Consider the following 17,681-nt stretch of genomic DNA (forward strand, 5'->3'; position numbering starts at 1 on the left):
TTAATTATATTGTAATTACATTGGTTTTTTTTTTTGTAAATGTCTTTTTTTTGTCAAGCACCCTGTCCTGCAGTTTTGCACAAAAGGGGCTTTATAGATAAAGTTAAAAAAAAGTTTTTTGAATGACATTTCAGCATCATTTGGATTTACATTTATCTGATTTTTTAGTGATGAACACGTCATTTATTTACCTTCTGACATTCAAAATATTGACAATGTTCTGGCACAGTTGGCAAACCTTCCTGACACAACAGTGAAATTGCACTTTCTTTACTGTGTTTCTCACTGACGGGTGTTAATGATGGTGGAGGGGCACACGTGTCAATATGCAAACGTCTGGGCATTTCTACGTCCATCTATGGTGAACCGCAGGTGTGGATCTGAAGCTCGTGTCCGTGCGCCCAGCGCCCAACAGATTGTTATTTATAAAACAGAATCAGGCGTATGCATGGCTCTATGAATCATGTATATTTCCGCCTCTTTGCATGCAGTGTTAGTCATCAGTCTAAGTAGAGTTTTATGCATCCGACCCCTGCTCTACATGATGTTTGCAGTGTTCTTTCAGGCACCAATGTTTTAATATGAGCTGATCATGTCAGGATGTGTTCAGCTTTCAAACTGTAGCAATCTCTGTTTTGATGAAATGACAATACTATCTGTAGTAACACTGTTTCATACTTGACTAGTTTTCACAACATATGATAGAAAACTTAAGGGCATGGTGATGAAATAGCCTTGAAATATAAATAAATGTTAAAATTCCAACAAGATTAATGACAATCACTGACTAGAGAGTCCAGACTGTTCTCACTCCGAACTCGTCAAATAGTGCCGCTCTGGCAGTGCTTACGGCGTGAGAATGTGCTTGGACAGAACCGGTGGCGTTGGGTGCGTCCAAATGCAATGCGCACGGGTGGCGTCACTTGAGAATGCAGACGGGCTTAACCCGTCGCTTGCTCATGAAACGCTGAAGGGAAGTGTCAGGTAGTAATGCTGCTAGTAACCACGTAAAATAAGGAGCACGGGAGCACTTACTCGGCATGTGGGGAGGGAGGTTGATGGGTCCCACAAACAACCGACTTCTGTGCGGATGTCTGGAGTTTGCTTCTCATGTGGTTGTGTGTGCGTTTTTTTTCCTACACCTTACCATCGTGCCTCTTTTGTCATCATGACAGTTTGTACTGTTGTGTAAACATAACGACGTGCTGCATCATCCCACCATGTGCATTTGTTGACGTCAAGATAATGACATCCTGGAGCCTAAACAGATGATGCAAAAGATAATTAAAATGTCCATAGCAGATGCAGAAGGTTACTGACAGAGCGGCTGCATGTGACGAGTTGGGATGAGAACGTGTTGGAGAGTCTCCATTTATCTCTGGCAGAGCTGATCTATCCTTTCAGCCAGCTGCAGGCAGTGCAGGATCCGGATTTTCTCTCTCTGGAGCTCCTCTGGACTCACTTGTCCTGCCAGCTTGGCCGAGAAGTGGATCAGGTCCTGCATGAAGAGCCCCACAGCCCCTCCGGGTGCAGGAGGTAACTGGGTCAGAGAGCCGGAGTCAAACTGGAAGTTGATGTTTTTGGCCCTGGGGAGGTTCGGTCCCCGTTCTTCGATCCATGTCAGAGGTCTAGAAGGAATCAGATGAAAACTGTTGAAATAATTCTTAAACCTCTAAATAACTTCTGTCCAACCACAAAGGGAGGCCAGAGACCCTTTAAAGCATGTTCCTCCTGTTTGAGCATCATGTATTAACCCTTTAAAACCTGGATATACATCAGTATTCTTGTGCAGTGTTCATCTTTCACCAGTATCCAAAGATTTTGAAATGTTAGCATATTCGTTTGATTTTTTCCAAAGGCATGGATCAAAAGCCAATCAGCAACTTGGTAAGAAAAAAAATTGCAAGATATAAATAAAGGTGATGAGAAATGACCTGAAAATTAGCTAAAAGAGCGAGAAACATTAAAAAACTAAGCAGAAATATCAAGAATATTGTATGTATAATATTAAGGAGGGATTCTGTTTTTAAACTTTTTATTCCATCTCTGTGGCAGACAAACATGTAGATGCCTCACTCACCTGTTGTCAGATGTCAACAACTTTGCAGTGGTCTTCCTGTAGTTGTTGGCAGAGTCTTCTTCTATGGTTGCTGTGGTTACTGACAGCTCACCAAACAATTCAACCAGCCAGGTGAGACGAGCAATGCCACTGAAAACTTGGGAACCAAATCCAGGTTTCAGAGCTCCACCTTGAACAATTAATAGTCACATTATTACGACATTTGCTTATTGATATTTAGCTTGAGTTCCAACACTAATGCTGCCTTCACGTGCTCCTTGAAAATATCGTATTGGGGAGTTACCTGCACATGAATGGCCCTCTAAAGTCATAATTAGAATGGGAAACTGGGAAATTTCGATGATACCCGTGTTGCAGAGTTGTGACGTTTGCCTGATGTTTCAGGGCAGCAGAAATTAGAAGAAAATAAGGAAACAGTATCAACAATTGATAGTAAAAATGTATATATTTTGTTGTTTTGTTCCAGTAGCTATCATTTACTTTTTAGTAGTTGCACATTTTAGTATCTGTATCTATAAGCACGCAAACTTTGAACTATAAAGCATGCCAGGCGAGTATACTAACATTGATAACAAAGTTATTTTATAACTAGAGTTACCAAATTTTTGTCATAAATGCATAAATATGGCGGGCCAAAGTCTATGTTTGGTCAGTGGTAATAAACTTTTTTATTAACATAATAAATGTCACGTTAAGTGTAATATGGTATTAATGTTAACTGCTGTCCATGTAGAGTGATCTAGATTAAATGTAATAATTTATAAAAATCATATAATAATAATAAGCATATAAATAAATGAGAAACAGCTATCAACCTCTTGTCTAGACGCTCTTAACATAAAATGCAACCCATCTCTTTGTAGCTTCCATGTTGTTCCCAATTTACAACCTCAAAACACATGAACACAATGAAATCGGAAGAACGACTTCCCAACTCAGAAACTACGACCTGCTAACTTCACATGAATGCAGCATAATATGTGGTCCTTTTGCAGACTCTTACTAGGCTTGGCTGGTATCATAGTATTACTGTATACCACAGTATTTTGAAATCTCAAAGGTCTTTTTTTCCAATACCGTCATAAATACAGGTGCTCATTTTTCAATTTAAAACAATGTATGTAGTGCACAGCATGCACCACCAGAGCTCAGTCTCTTTTCTCTACTGGTGGAACAGGCGGCTGAGCTGAATGGCACAGCAACACCCAGTGGAGGAGGGAGAAGTTACAGGACTGTAAACAGCCAGCGGCTGCTAAGACTTTATTCTTGTAATATTCAGACTTTTTTCTCATAATATTAGGACTTTATAATCTAAGTCTCAATTTTTTCCTCAATGTGGACCTAAAACTTCTTCATAGTTTTCTAATAGTTGGGAACATTTATTAACACTCACTTGCAGACACTTAATGAGACACTCAACTTTGATATAATATGCACATGTCAAAGTTTTCAGAGGCTTTAAAGCTCACAAGTATCAGAGCGACCACAGAGACGCACCGGTCTCTTACCAGTAAAATGAAGAGTCCCTTCCTGCAGGATTTTTCCCTCTACCTCTCTCTTCAGCTGTTTGTACTCTTCTGTTAGCAGCTCGATGTGTTCCTCATGGAGAATCACTCCTGAGACAGACAAACACACACACACACACACACACACACACACACACACACACACACACACACACACACACACACACACACACACACACACACGTTACCTGAGGTAGGCAATTATTAGCTAGGCTTGTGTGTTTTAGCGGAAATGTCCCTCAACCAAAGGTCCAATGTTCTGATTTGAGGACATTTATGACATTTATTCATTTATGAACTGCAATCAAAAGCACTGAATCTTCACTCCTGGCTTCTTCCTCACAGTAAAAGATCTTCATTACACCCGAAATCTTTAATCAATATTTGTCATGATGATGTCTGAAACGTATTCTTTTACTTCCACTGCTCTGGATGACTACGCTGAGCCAACCATTAGATGGTCTTTGTGAGACCATCTCTAAATCGTCCTGGCTTGTGTCAGCCCGCTACTCTTTATGTTCTTTACAGACTCCTAAAACTGTCAGTAGCCGCAACATTCGGTCACATGGACAACTTTTGTATGTCATTCCTGGAGCCTGCACTGTCTTTGGTGAAAGCGCTTTTAGTGTTTTTGCTCTGTCATCTTGGTGTCAGCTGCAGAGCCACCTTAAACTGGACTCTTTTATCAGCCTGGGGGATTTTAAAAACTGGATTAAGGATTTTTATGCTTTTTGTTTTAACATTTGCTGTTGTGTTTTTAGTGTACTTGTTCTTTTATATGCAATTCTTTGTGATGCTGTCTTGGCCAGGACTCCCTTGGACAAGACATTCTGAATCTATATGGCACTATTCCTGGTACAAAAAAAAGCAAAAAATAAAATAAAATAAATACTCCCTCACTTTGAAGGGGGCCCTGCCACCTGCACATGGAACATGCATGCACTTTGTTTTAAAGTGCTTTCACCTTTTTCCTGGGCTAAATCCCACATTTCCACAGCAGCCTTGTAGTTCACAGTCATTGGATACTCGACACACACGTGTTTCCCTGCCTGCAGAAAAGTTCTGATGAGACAGGGAGAGAGGTATCTTTATCAACATTGGTTAAAAAAAAGAACAATTGTTTAGAAACTGTTGGTTGGGCATTCTGTTTCTCAGGCATTTGCAAAAAAAAGACTTTGTCCAATTTAATCACTCAGAGGCCAATTTTTTTCTGGAAAATACATTAAAAACACACAAAATTCAAAATGGCCAGATTTGTTGACACTGCACAAGATATATGTCTGAAATGATGAGAGCAATGCACAAAACTTTGTCTGAACTGAGGTCTTTCATGCACAAGTGGCTCTTTGAAGCCCACATAACACACATGTACCCAATCTCTGTATGTTGACACCATTTTAATTGGTTTCGATGTGTGTGGTTGGTTTTGTGAGTTTTTGAGTTTACCAGGGGGATTAAAAATGCATTCAAAGGCTAAAAGTAATTGCAGGCGCAATAGTGCCAATGCATTACCCCTACGTTTTTATGCATCCTTTTCTGTTTGGTTTTTTTTTTCATTATCAAACAGGACAGATTGAAAATAGATCCTAAAAAATGCCACAGAAATATGAGGAGTTCACATATACAGACGTGACTCAACAAAGACAACATCATTTGCTGTATAAATGTTAATTCAAACACAAATGTTGCTTCATGTTAATGACTGACACCACACTTAACCTCATAGCAGCAGCATAAAGCTGCATAATCGATAAAGGGTTGCCAAGTCTTACCAAATATGTCAACAGAGCCTCATAATGTATACCTGACCTGTTCTAGTTTAAAGTGCTGCATGACATTTCTTATCAATATCATGTGGGTGGAAGGTTGAGCCTGTTTTCATTTCAGGAAAATTATAATTCATCTGCATGCTAAACCTTGCCACAGCTGAAAAGAGTCCTTTAAGAGGACTTTTCTTTCCCAAAAGCCTGAATACAGCCAGCGGTGGATCAGGTTCTACCCTGTGCCCAGAAAAAAAGTTGATTTTGGACACAGCCTTCTGCTCCATAACACATCTACATGGCCTTGGATTGGAAATAATGACACCTAGTGTGGTGGCTGCAATAGAAATAAAGCTGCTAATGTTCTGAACATCCATCACCATGGTTACTTGGAGAGGAGAAGTTGCATAACATCACTCAGTGGAAACACAGTCATGTCACAATTGTGTTTTATTGACATTTCTAAAGTATTGCTAAGTTTTGCACAAATCTATAATGGAAACCTGCCCATTGTTGTTTATTATTGAGTATTTTTGTGTTTACTGATTGATAGATTAACTGTACAGAGCCCTTTAAAGCAACACAGATAAAGTGCACTTTTTTGGACTCTTGTAAATTACCTGATGTAGTCCTCATGCGACATATTCTCAGTGCAGACAAACGCCACCTGAATGTCCTCTCTGCTCACAGCCTCGTTCACTGAGATCTGACTCACTCCCTGCTGAGGGTCCAGGTTTCTCCTGTCCACAAAAACATCAGTCAGGATCATCAGGACCACAACAAAGCTGCTTCCATATAGTTATAGGTGACTATACCTGACAGTGTTATTAAGCACCACTTTGCATTTTGAAACGGCTGCTCCCACTTAACTAACTGTATGTGATCAAATGGCTCCATCTTAACCCTTAGGGCCCGCTTTCATATTACACACACTCGTACTGCTCCTATGCACAAACTGGGCTTTTAAAAACCATGCTTAAAATATTATACATTGATATTATTTTCTGCTTTAATTGAGTTATTTTTTAACAAACATCTGTCCTAATCATAAATATCAAATATTCATTCATTTTCAGAACAGGGTTTTAATGGAGTGTATGTAACAATTTAGTTTCCACAGTGTATTTTAGACTTATTGTAGGAGCTGAGCTGGAAATTCCAAGATTAAACAAAAACACACAATCTTGCCAAAATATATGCCATATGCATGAACACAGCCAAAATGATCAAACAATGAAGGATGAAAAGTGCATATAATTCGCCAATTAGTCCTTAAGAGTTAAAAAGCCATACAGTATGTGTCCTGTTGTCAGTCAGTCAGTCATTTTCTGTAACCGCTTGTCCTCGTGGGGGTCGCGGGGGGGCTGGAGCCAATCCCAGTTGTCATCGGGCGGAAGGCGGGGTACACCCTGGACAGGTCGCCAGACTATCGCAGGGCCAACACATAAAGACAAACAACCATACACACTCACAGTCACACCTAAGGGCAATTTAGAGTCATCAATTAACCTGAGCTGCATGTCTTTGGACTGTGGGAGGAAGCCAGAGACCCCAGAGAGAACCCACGTGGACACGGGGAGAACATGCAAACTCCACACAGAAGGGCCCCTGCCTGGACCAAACCCTGTTCCAACTGGGAATTGAACCAGGGACCCTCTTGCTGTGAGGCAACAGTGCTAACCACAAAGCCACTGTGCCACCCTGTGTCCTGTTGTTTTAGGTTAATATGTGTTTTAAGCAGGGGTGGACAGTAATGAAGTACACTGAATATTGTACTTTCTGAGTATCTTTTTTAATGTTTTTTTATAATGCCTGTGTTCATAAAAAACATTATATCCTAATGATGTTCAGTCATAAAACCCTTACACATGGAGCATCTCACCATTCTCTTATGCTGTGTCATTCAAGTCATAACACGTGTTACCTATAGGACAGCTATTGCTGCTGTTTGTGTGCATGCAGGGCAGAATGTGTGTGTTACCTGGATATGAATCCTTTAACACTGAGTTTCTCTGCAGTGCTGCCGGGTAGAGGAGAGACCATGTCTCTAATCCTCACCCTACCTGCTGTGCCAATGCCGACAACCACCGCTCCCAACATCCTGCCTGAGAAACTGAGGAAAGAAGTCAAAGAGTGGTGAGAGCGCAGTTAAACTGGGTGGCCAGGAGATCAAAAATATATCATGAATAGACCAGTGAATCCTTTAATGAGTTTAAACCATTTCATCTTATAACTTGTAAATCCAGGATTCCCACACATTTTTATGGACAAATTTTCAGAACTTTTCCATGACTCTTTAAGGACCCATAATTAAAAAAAAAAAGTTTTCTTGTCCCATTTGCCCAGGATTTGAAAATATATAAGATTCAAACTCAACAAAACACAGTTTCATCTAGTTGGCATAAATAAATGAAGAGGAGGAACCCGAGGAGAAAAAGTACATGATGGTCAACAAAACACTGTCACACATCCACACGTTTGAGTTACATTATGTCGACAGCTGAAGTGCAATTTTTCAGGTGTTTTTCAGATTATCAGCCTAGCCAATTATTGAGGCAGACGTTTGAACGTTCCCTGCTAGCTGGGATGACATAGTGAGTGGTGCTCGTTAGGAGGAACATTTTCAAAGCAACATCCCAGCTAGTAATTTTTGGTTGTGAAAACATTCTGGGAATAATACAATGCAACCAATGCAATGTTTTAATAACGTTTTCAGCTGCAAGTTCTCTCTTAGTTCCCAGAATGCTCTTCTTAAGGTTAGGGTAAAAATCTCTATGAACATCAAAAATGTTAAAAAATATTGTTGTTTTTTTTTTATTGTTAAACATATCACATTACATGACATTTTCATTAAAAATAATCTGTAATCTCAGACCTCAATAATATGCTAAATGTTGCTTTGAAAATGTTCTTCCTTTGTTCTCATATAACATAACACATAACAAAATATTTTGTGATCTGTCACCTCTTATCATCTCTGAAACAATCCTCAGAATGTTGTAGTTATAACGTTACATCTTAGTCTACATTTAACTTTATGAAGACATCATTTTAATGAATGATTCAGTTTTAGAAGATGCAACATTCTTTCCAATTTCACTGTAACACTAATTCACTCATTTTTGGAGCAGAGTGATACATGCAGAGTTAAAAGTTAACAGAGTTCAAAGTTAACAGTGATATTGCACTCTTGTATCAACACTCATGGAATGCCTCTCGACCAATCAAATTGCTGGATCTCAACTAACTGTGGTATAATCCCTGTTAGCTGGGATGAAACAGTATGTGGCAGATCTAGCCAGTGCAAAGGCACTGGCCAGCTAGCAAAGAACATTCCCACAACGTTTGCTAACATAACCTACAAGTTGTAATAATGTTTTAAAGAAAACCTTTTAATCTAATTTTCAAATAACGTTTTAGGGATGTTTATACTTTCAAATAATGTTCCTATAAGATTAAATGCTGATTAAGACTTAAAGTTATAACTGCAACATGTTAAGGATTTTTTACTGATGTTGAGAGGTGACAGATCATAGATTGTTCTTTTATAAAATGTGCCCACAATGTTACATGATAAATAAAGGAACAACATTTTCAAAGCCACATTCAGAACATGTTATTAAGGACAGAGATTACAAAATGTAATGTAATGGGATATGCTAACTATAAAAAATAAAAATACAAATAAAAGCAATTAATATTTTTGTTTGTTTATAGAGAATGTTGCCCAAAATTTAAGAAAAACGTTCTGGGGACATAAAGAAAACTTTCCACTGAAAACGTTACTGAAAACATTCAGTGGTTGCATTGAACCATTCTCAGAACGTTTTCAGAACCAAAAATTGCTTGCTGGGTGTGAAAACGCCCCATTACACGTTACACAAAGAGTCAGAGGCTGGAGAAGGCTTTCAGCGTGCAGGTCAGAGTGACTGCAGCTCAGCGTTAAGTAACGCCGTTAAGTAACGATAAAATGCGCATATTAACATATCGACCACAGCTGGTGCACATCTCCCTCTAACACATGTGTCTGACTTGAATCAGAAAGATAAAACATGTCACAGAGTCCACGCAAAACACAGTAACGGTAGGACTCCGTGACACTATGAGTGGGGACAGCTGAGGTGACGCTGCGGTCCCTGCGCACCGTCCTGCAGCGGGACACAGAGACAAAGTCACCGGCACAAGAGAAAAAGCATCCGGCTGTGTCATACCTGCTTTTATGGAGCTCTTCTGTGACCCTCGCGCTGAATCTAGCTGCTGTTGTGCTCTCCTCACTGAGTGTGACATAACAAGCGCACTTGTCTCACCAGCGTGTTAAGAAGGATGTTTCTGTGCGCCGCGGCGCGTAAAGGCGCGCTTGATGTAATGCTCTGCTGACACCGGTGTACTGCCGGCAGAGGGGCGGAGCTATAACTATAGCTTCACTAATCACTGAATATTATAATCATTTTTTAATATATGAATTTAGGACTGGTTATTACCAAAAGAATGCAGTAACACTGCAATACCAAGCCAGTACCGTAACATTACTGCACAAGCCAGATTCTTATTATTTATTAACTTAACCCTTTATCATCTGGACTGACATCAGTTTTCTTGTGCTGCACTCAGATGCCTTTTTCCTTGCATTTCAACCTCTGAAACCTCAGGAAAGTTATTTTTTTCTTAAAAGACAGAGGAAAAAACATAGAAGAGCACACAAGAGCACGTTGCCAAGAAATGTCCTGCAAACTGAAAAGAAGTAAAAGAAGAAATGATCTGAATAATAGCTGAAAGGGATTATTATGGTATATTTATAATGCTGTCAGTTATGTATTTAAAATTTTATTACAGACAAAAAGGGGAAAATGCATATAATTTTTAGCACTGTCTTGTTATTATTTTCATGTTTTTCTATGTTATTATTATTATTATTATTATTATTATTATCATCACTATTATTATTATTATTATTATTATTATTATTATTATTATTATTATTATTATTATTATAATTATCATCACTATTATTATCCGGTATTTATCTTCAACTTTTTTTAAAATTAATTTCTTGCTAATTTTATGGCCATTACTTGTCAAACAGCTTGTAGTCCTTTTATTATTCCATAAAATACATTTGCACGCAGGGAATATTCCTGAGCATTCCAGCTTGTGAGTCTTCAGTTCTTCATCCTCCAAATGGCTTACTTGCAGAGGTCAGTTTCCAATAAGATTCAGGGGTGCCAAATTATGGGATGGCTTTTTCCCACCTGGCAAAAAACTGCTCCTCTTTAAAAGGGTGTAAAAAATGATTAAAGACACATTTAACTATCTAACTCCTTTTCTCCAGTATTTTGTACTGGAGAAAAGTTTCTGTATTCTTTATTTAGTATTTTTATATATTATATAATGTTAACTTTTGTGTTTCTTATAACATTGTGAAATTGCAAAGATCAACATCCTTAAATCGCTGAAGTAGGAACAAGACATATTAATTATATAAAATAAATATTTAATATGTTATATTTGCAACATAAAAAAGGTTGGATTTTGCTTCCAAAATTAAGTTACATAAACAAAGCAACAGGTAAAAGCCATGAATTAGGTTCATGAGCATTTGTCCATTTTAGCGGAAATAGAGATTGAGATGAACATGTTTGGGTGGGCAGTTCTGTCCTCCTGAAGACGGAGTGAGACACACCCGCACTTCTCTGGGCTGTTAACCACAGATAAGATGGAATCTGTCTTCTCTAGTTTTATCAATGACACTGGAGGTTTTAGAGCCACAGGCTCTGCTGGTTTCTCTGCTGCATTTTTTTGAGTCAAATGCAGACTTGGTATGGGATACTGCTAAATCCAGGTTACAAGGGGGAGAGACAGTAACAAACAGGGAGACATATCACTGTGAGCGGAGGTTTTTAAACAGCCGTAGCTCAAATATTTTCACGAGGTGTCACAGAACAATGCTAAATTAGATAGGTTTACAAAAAATACATGTTTTAAAACATGTATGATGTTGATTTAAGTTGTAGAATTAAAGAGATGATTCTATTATATAAAAAACATGTTGGAATGCAACATTTGTGTGTGTGCAGAAGCAACCGTGAAATGAGAGGACTAAAGCGTCCAAAACCTTTTTCCTCTGTCAAATCATCAAAATTGCCCTGTGATGTTTTATATCACTCATCCTGATCTTCTTATTATTATTGTTAAAGAGGTAGTAGTAATATGAGTAGTCGTAGCAGTAGCAGTATGCTTCTCGGACCCCCACCCCTTTTTATTTTTATGTGTGTCAATATTATTAAAGTCAAAATGGATTTTTTTAAATAAGAAAAATATATCCAAAAAGCCAAAAATTATAGAAATAAAAAAATGTATACATAATAAGATAAAATAAAATAAACCCTCGAAATTATTTATTATGTATTTATTATTTATCAAAGAAAATGAAAAAAAAAACAAATAAATGTAAAAACTCTAAATTATTAACAAAATCGAAAATATACATCCCCAAAAGCCTAATCATTCAAAACATAAAAAAAGATAAAAATAAAATGTTTATCAAAAATAATTGGCAATTAATCTTCTGTGAATGACTGATTCTGATTGATTAATCAATAACTGTTGCAGAAGAACTTGAATAACCTAAACCTACATGTATAATCCGAACACCTCAGTACGGATACAGACGCCGCCGCCTGCCCTAACATGAGCGGCACACGCCGGAGTTTTATGAAGCGCACCCACATCCGATTGGCGACAATCTGTGTGACGTTTACGGAAGTAAACGAAGCAGGGCTGTCCTACTGCTGCAACACAAGGTGAGAATGTTTTCACTTTATTTCTAATGAGGAAAAACAGATACACGCAGCCTGCAGCTGAGACAAGAGAACAAGAGCAAACACTGTTCCTCCAGGTCCAGCTGTAAACACACAGCGGACATAAGGAGTTAAAATGTGTCACCAAACATCATCACAGCTGACTTCTGCACACAGTCAGTCATTGTCTGTAACCGCTTATCCTCGTAAGGTCCGCGGGACCGGAGCCAATCCCAGCTGTCATCGGGCGGAAGGCGGGGTACACCCTGGACAGGTCGCCAGACTATCGCAGGGCCGACAAATAAAGACAAACAACCATACACGCTCACAGTCTGCACACAGACAGCTTGAGTGAAATTCAGCCCCCTAAACAGGATTTATATCATCTGACATTTTTTCTAGTTTCCTTCTGATAGTCTAGTGCACAAGTCATGTTATTAACTTACTAGATAGAGGCTTCTGGATCCGATCCGTTCCAAACCGACAGATCTGTATTTCTCATGTGACCGCTGTTCTGTCGAAGTGTGTTTCCTGGTCAATAGTGTCTCCCCCTGTCAATGCGTAGTTGGGTCTGGGAGGGCAAGTTTCCTCAAGTTTTCCTGATAATAATAAGAATAAGAATAAGAATAAGATAAGAGTAACAATAATAATAAAATTACACTAATAAAAATAAATAAAAAAAATAACAAAAAATAAATACATTTAAGGAAAGAAAATGGTTTTGTTCCATATTAGGTAGGGCACAGGGTTAACCCTCTGAAACCTGAGCCAGTTGGTTGAATTTCTTTCAAAAACATGGGGAGAAGCAAAATAAAACTGGCCAAAAAATTTTGCAAATAAAAAAATAAGTGGTGGGGGGTGGGGGGAGTATATAAAAGTATATATAAATATAAATATATAAGTATTGATTTTATATTTTAGTGTATTTTCTTTTCCTGTAACTTAATTTTCAATATAAAATTATTTTAAATGAATTTTTCTGGACATTTTTCTTGTTGTTTGGTTGATTATCTAATCCTCCTCCATCCACAACCATTTGATTGGGAATGATTTATAGTTCCCTAGCAGAAAAAAAAAAACTCACAGGTGTTCTATGTGTGAATCATTCTCAGTGAACTAATCAGACCAGTTCTCTGTGTGTGTGTGTGTGTGTGTGTGTATGTGTGTGTGTGCTGTTGTGTTACAGGGAAAAAAGCAAAAATGAGGGTTTCCACCAACAAACTACAGCAGCTCACCATCTTCACTACCGTGCTGACTGGGGCGGGGGTCTGCACCATGTACTATCTGCTGCAGAGTGAGTACAGATGACTGTGTGTGTGTGTGTGTGTGTGCGTGCGTGCGTGCGTGCGTGCGTGCGTGTGTGGGTGTGTGCGTGTGTGTGTGTTAAAGGGATACTTTGCCAACTTTCAGTAATTCAAGATTGTTTGTCATCATCCAGCAGCCATGTTGTTTCCTGTGTCAAAACAGAACATCTTGCATTACGTCACTCACTGCGGCAGTGTTTATTGGTTCCATGCGGTGCAGTGCATGCTGGTAGTTGTAGGTTTTCTACCTAAACACCACAGTCCTTTTATTTGGTCATGTAGCACTGATGTCAACAGTGTTATCATCTGTCTGCTGCAAAAGCAGCCCAGGTGTATGAGAGGACCATTTTTTTCAGCAGTGAAGTACTTCTTTAACCCCTTGAAACCTGAGCTAAGTAGCTTAATTTCTTTTAATTATGTGAAGAAGGCAATAAGTAACTAATCAAGAAGTTACCCAAAATTAACAAAGAAATTAGTAAAAAAAAAAAAAAGAAATAAATACAAGAATTAATAGTCTTGTATTTATGAAAACTAGCAAAAAAAAAGAGAAAGGAAATTGTAAATACAACAAAGGGAAATTTACAGTTGAAAACATGAAAACATGCTAGAAATTTAAATTTAACTGTCATTGAATATATAAATGTAATTTGTTTCCTGAACATTTCTCCATTCTTAAATGTTTTGATAATTTTCTCTCTCTCTTTCCTGTCTTTTTTTAATAGTACAACTAAATTTCCTTTTGAGATAATTTCCCAAAAGAAATCCCAATCCGTCTGTAAAAGCATGTAACTCTAGACACAAAAGATAAAAGGCATCAAATGTGGACAGCAACTTAACATTTTAGATTTTTGCTGGCTATCAGCCTCTGCTGAAGGAGGCCACAGGAGGGCAAACCTTTCTCAGTGAAAGAAGTGCTGGTGTGTGGATCAGATACATGCAGAACTTAACGCAGACTCTTTTTCACACCACAACTCCACCAGTTTCTCCTCCTGTTTGCATAAGCCAAGACTGAAAACTTAAGATATTATGAAAAATGTTTGATTTTGTCTGAGTATCAAGACAAGAAGAAGACTGATTTAAGACAGCTTCGGTTGAGTTTATGACAGCAAACACAGCAAACCATCGGGATCACAGCAGCGCGCACCAGCTCAGGTTAAACTCTCGTGATTTTGCTCCAAAATCGAACAATTTGTCTGCAACTGTGAAATCACTTCACCTCAATCAAAAGTCGTCACAGTTCAACTATTATCTCTTACTCCTCAACAGTTTTCATCTTGTACTCTTTGAGTGAGACGTTCAGTTTCTCTTAGTTGCTCCAGCTTTTCAAATGTTTTCAGCACCGTCTTCTTCATTCTGCTTCACGTGTTTATTCCTTTCTGTTTTACTATCCCATCAGAGAGATTTGTAGAGTCAGACTACCACAGACTGGCTCTGCAGAGGTTGGAAGCTTGTCCAGTTGCCATGGAGAGCCTGGGGGCCCCGCCTTTAAAAGTCCACAACATCCATTTGACTGACAGAGACAACCGCATCGATCAACGCACTGCTCAGGTACTGTGTTTGAATAATAACAACACCAATGATAATAATAAGAATAGTAATTATTATTATTATTAATTTACACTGCACTTGTAAAATGTAGCGTTTCACATTTAAATAAAATACACGCATAAAATAAAACAAACAAAATGTGAATAAGCACACACACACAAACATAAATGCCTACATTCATCTGTACTAGGCTTGAGCGGTGTGTAATATTTCATACCTTCCTTATATTTCACTTGGGTGTATGATATATGATGGTTGCAGCTCTAACAGCTTCCTTCCTTATTCATTCAGCCTATACTCTAATGAATTAAACATAAGTACATCATTTGTATAAAAAAGAGGAAGATAAAGTAAGAAAAACAGATAATGGGTAACAATTAAATAAACAGTAATCCCTGTAAACGCCTAGTAATAACCAACAAAAAAATCATGTTTTTATACACTATTTTAAACTGATTCTTGTTTGGCCATTGTTTTACCTCCACATTGAAACTGTTTCATAACTTCACTCCACATAACAGATTGATGGTCAAAAACTTTTCCTAGTGGTATGAACTTTTAATTAAAATTCAATTTTCCTCTTAAACTGTAACCGTCCTTTTGATCACTGAACAGTTTTTGAATATTCCTGGTCGTTGGTTATTTTTAGCCTTAAATATGATCTGTGTTGCAGCTAAAGATCCCTGTGACGGGCTCACACACTGGAGGTTATCTGTACACTTCTTCAATCAGAGACGCCGATACCAACAGGTGAGCACATTCTGTTTATTCTCCGTTTAATGCAAATAACGGTGACAGTGTATTTCATTTAGTTTCTTGTGAAATACTAAATAATAATAATAATAATGATAACTTCATTTATATAGCACATTTAAAAACAGTTTACACATAGAAGGCAATACAATAACAAAAAGTCCAACAGTCGTATTGGACACAAGCGAAACGAAACAAGGGTAGAGTTTGGAAAAAGTTACAAAAGGACAAATTATGCAAGATGCAGGCAATAAAATGTCAACAAAGAACAATGCAAATGAATAGACCAAAAAGAACAGAAGCAAATGAAAGCAGTGAAACCACAAATAAAATAAAATAAAGAAAACATGAATAAAGTAGGTATAATAAAAAGAATAAAACAAATTTAAAGGATGACATCACATAAAAGCAAACCTATATAAATTTGTTTGACGAAGTGATTTAAAAGAAGTCACTGATTCTGCAGCCGTCTGTCCACAGACAGGTCGGTTGAAAGCTAAGGGGGTCCCGATGGTTAACCTTTAGTTTTAAGCCTCAACCTTGGAACAGCCAGAGGGGCCCCACCTGAGGATCTAAGGCTGCGAACTGGCTCATATGGGGTCAACATTTCTGTTATGGAGCTTGGGGCCAAGCAAGCTTTAAAAGTGATAATTAAAATCTTAAAATCAATTCTAAAATGAACAGGGAGCCAGTGGTGGGAAGCCAGGATTGGGGTGACGGGTAATGTCGTCTGTTAAAACCTGCGAGAGGCCGAGCTGCTGCATTCTGAACTAGCTGTTGTATGTTTGCTAACAACTGAACAGTGTCAGTGAAACGCTCCAGCTGATGAGGTAGAAAAGAATCATTTTCAGTGGCATCAGTGTACAGTGATTTATGACTTAATATATAAATGACTGTAACAGCATCTGTTGTCCACAGCTGCTTTGTTGTGAATCTGCAGCCTCTGGCTGTAGAGTTTAAAGTGTGGCACTAGAGTGTAACAATACATCTGTGTCACTTTCAAATGATGACTAATCATGACTAATACAACACGCAGCTCTACAGACATCAGAGTGGTCGGTTATAACTTGGCACTCTGGGTATCGTTCCGAAGAGATTTGTTGTCGATTCCACAGTATCCCAATGTGGTCCTCTACCATGCATGCACAGTTCCTGACCTACGTCTGTCGCTCCCTGCAGATGGAGCCTGAGGCAGGCAGTCCTGAGGCTCAGAGAAGGACAGATGATCGACCTGCTGAATCCTCCTCTACTGGCTGCAGAACAAGCCCAAGACAACGAGCAGGAGCTGGACACAGAGCGCTGGAACTGACCTGCTCCATGAACTCATGACAGCAATGTTAGAGGACGTCTTCCTGCTCCTGATGAGTTGAGATCTAATCAAACAAAACAATACGGAAGCATCTACCAAACAGCAAATCCGCAACTCCAGCATCCTGTTGAGACTGCAGTAACTCATGAGGTGCAGCTCTGTCACTGTGCTGCCAACAGACTGCTCAGGATTGTTGTGTTATCTCAAGGTTTGGTTTTGATTAACCCTTTAGGACTGTTTGGCGCATTTTAAGCATTTTTTTTGTTGTTGTTGTCTTTTTTTATCATTTTGGTTGTGTTCATGCATATGGCATACATTTTGGAAAGGTTGTGTATTTTTGTTTAATGTTGGAATTACTAGCTCAGCTCCTACAATAAGTCTAAAATACAGAGTGGAATCTAAACTTGTTACATTCATGCTGTTAAGTGCAAAAAATGTACCATTGAAACCCATTCAAACTGCAGATTTTGATCCTACAGCCATCAAAGTGTAAAAACATGCATTGTATTATTTCTGGGTGTCATTCTGGGCTTTTGTCTTGGGATTTGTCATTTTTACTTTTTTTTCCACCAGATGATGCCATATTTGGCACTATACATGTTAT

At 38.4% G+C, this 17,681-nt stretch overlaps 2 protein-coding genes across 3 annotated transcripts; one reads left to right on the forward strand and one right to left on the reverse strand.

Moving 5' to 3' along the window:
* Positions 1-470: 470 nt before the first annotated feature.
* On the reverse strand, positions 471-12,672 carry blvra (biliverdin reductase A). 2 transcript variants are annotated; one of them, XM_042498116.1, is made up of 7 exons: positions 12,610-12,672; positions 7,348-7,479; positions 5,987-6,106; positions 4,571-4,668; positions 3,589-3,696; positions 2,081-2,249; positions 471-1,628 (listed from the first exon to the last, which is right to left on the reverse strand). In XM_042498116.1, exons 1-7 carry the CDS (start codon positions 12,663-12,665, stop codon positions 1,373-1,375), a joined length of 939 nt encoding a protein of 312 aa, XP_042354050.1. In that variant the 5' UTR covers positions 12,666-12,672; the 3' UTR covers positions 471-1,372. The 2 variants fall into 2 exon arrangements, with proteins under 2 accessions (XP_042354050.1, XP_042354051.1); XM_042498117.1 differs by lacking the exon at positions 12,610-12,672 and adding an exon at positions 9,578-9,664.
* Positions 12,118-17,316, forward strand: LOC121951683 (cytochrome c oxidase assembly factor 1 homolog). The gene is made up of 5 exons (XM_042498118.1): positions 12,118-12,166; positions 13,350-13,457; positions 14,864-15,015; positions 15,689-15,765; positions 16,948-17,316. The coding sequence occupies exons 2-5, from the start codon at positions 13,364-13,366 to the stop codon at positions 17,075-17,077; spliced, it is 453 nt and encodes a 150-aa protein (XP_042354052.1). The 5' UTR covers positions 12,118-12,166; positions 13,350-13,363; the 3' UTR covers positions 17,078-17,316.
* The last annotated feature ends 365 nt before the right edge of the window (positions 17,317-17,681 follow it).

Source organism: Plectropomus leopardus, chromosome 12, assembly GCF_008729295.1.
Source record: "Plectropomus leopardus isolate mb chromosome 12, YSFRI_Pleo_2.0, whole genome shotgun sequence".
Classification (NCBI taxonomy): Eukaryota; Metazoa; Chordata; class Actinopteri; order Perciformes; family Serranidae; genus Plectropomus; species Plectropomus leopardus.

Excerpts from the sequence above, each read along its gene's own strand:
- blvra (XM_042498116.1), bottom strand. The coding sequence starts at position 12,665 with ATGAGAAATACAGATCTGTCGGTTTGGAACGGATCGGATCCAGAAGCC. Across the intron at positions 4,669-5,986 it reads TCGCATGAGGACTACATCAG|AACTTTTCTGCAGGCAGGGA; the intron begins GTAATTTACAAG and ends CTGTCTCATCAG. Across the intron at positions 3,697-4,570 it reads GGATTTAGCCCAGGAAAAAG|GAGTGATTCTCCATGAGGAA; the intron begins GTGAAAGCACTT and ends TGTCTGTCTCAG.
- LOC121951683 (XM_042498118.1), top strand. The coding sequence starts at position 13,364 with ATGAGGGTTTCCACCAACAAACTACAGCAGCTCACCATCTTCACTACC. Across the intron at positions 15,016-15,688 it reads TCGATCAACGCACTGCTCAG|CTAAAGATCCCTGTGACGGG; the intron begins GTACTGTGTTTG and ends TCTGTGTTGCAG. Across the intron at positions 15,766-16,947 it reads AGAGACGCCGATACCAACAG|ATGGAGCCTGAGGCAGGCAG; the intron begins GTGAGCACATTC and ends CGCTCCCTGCAG.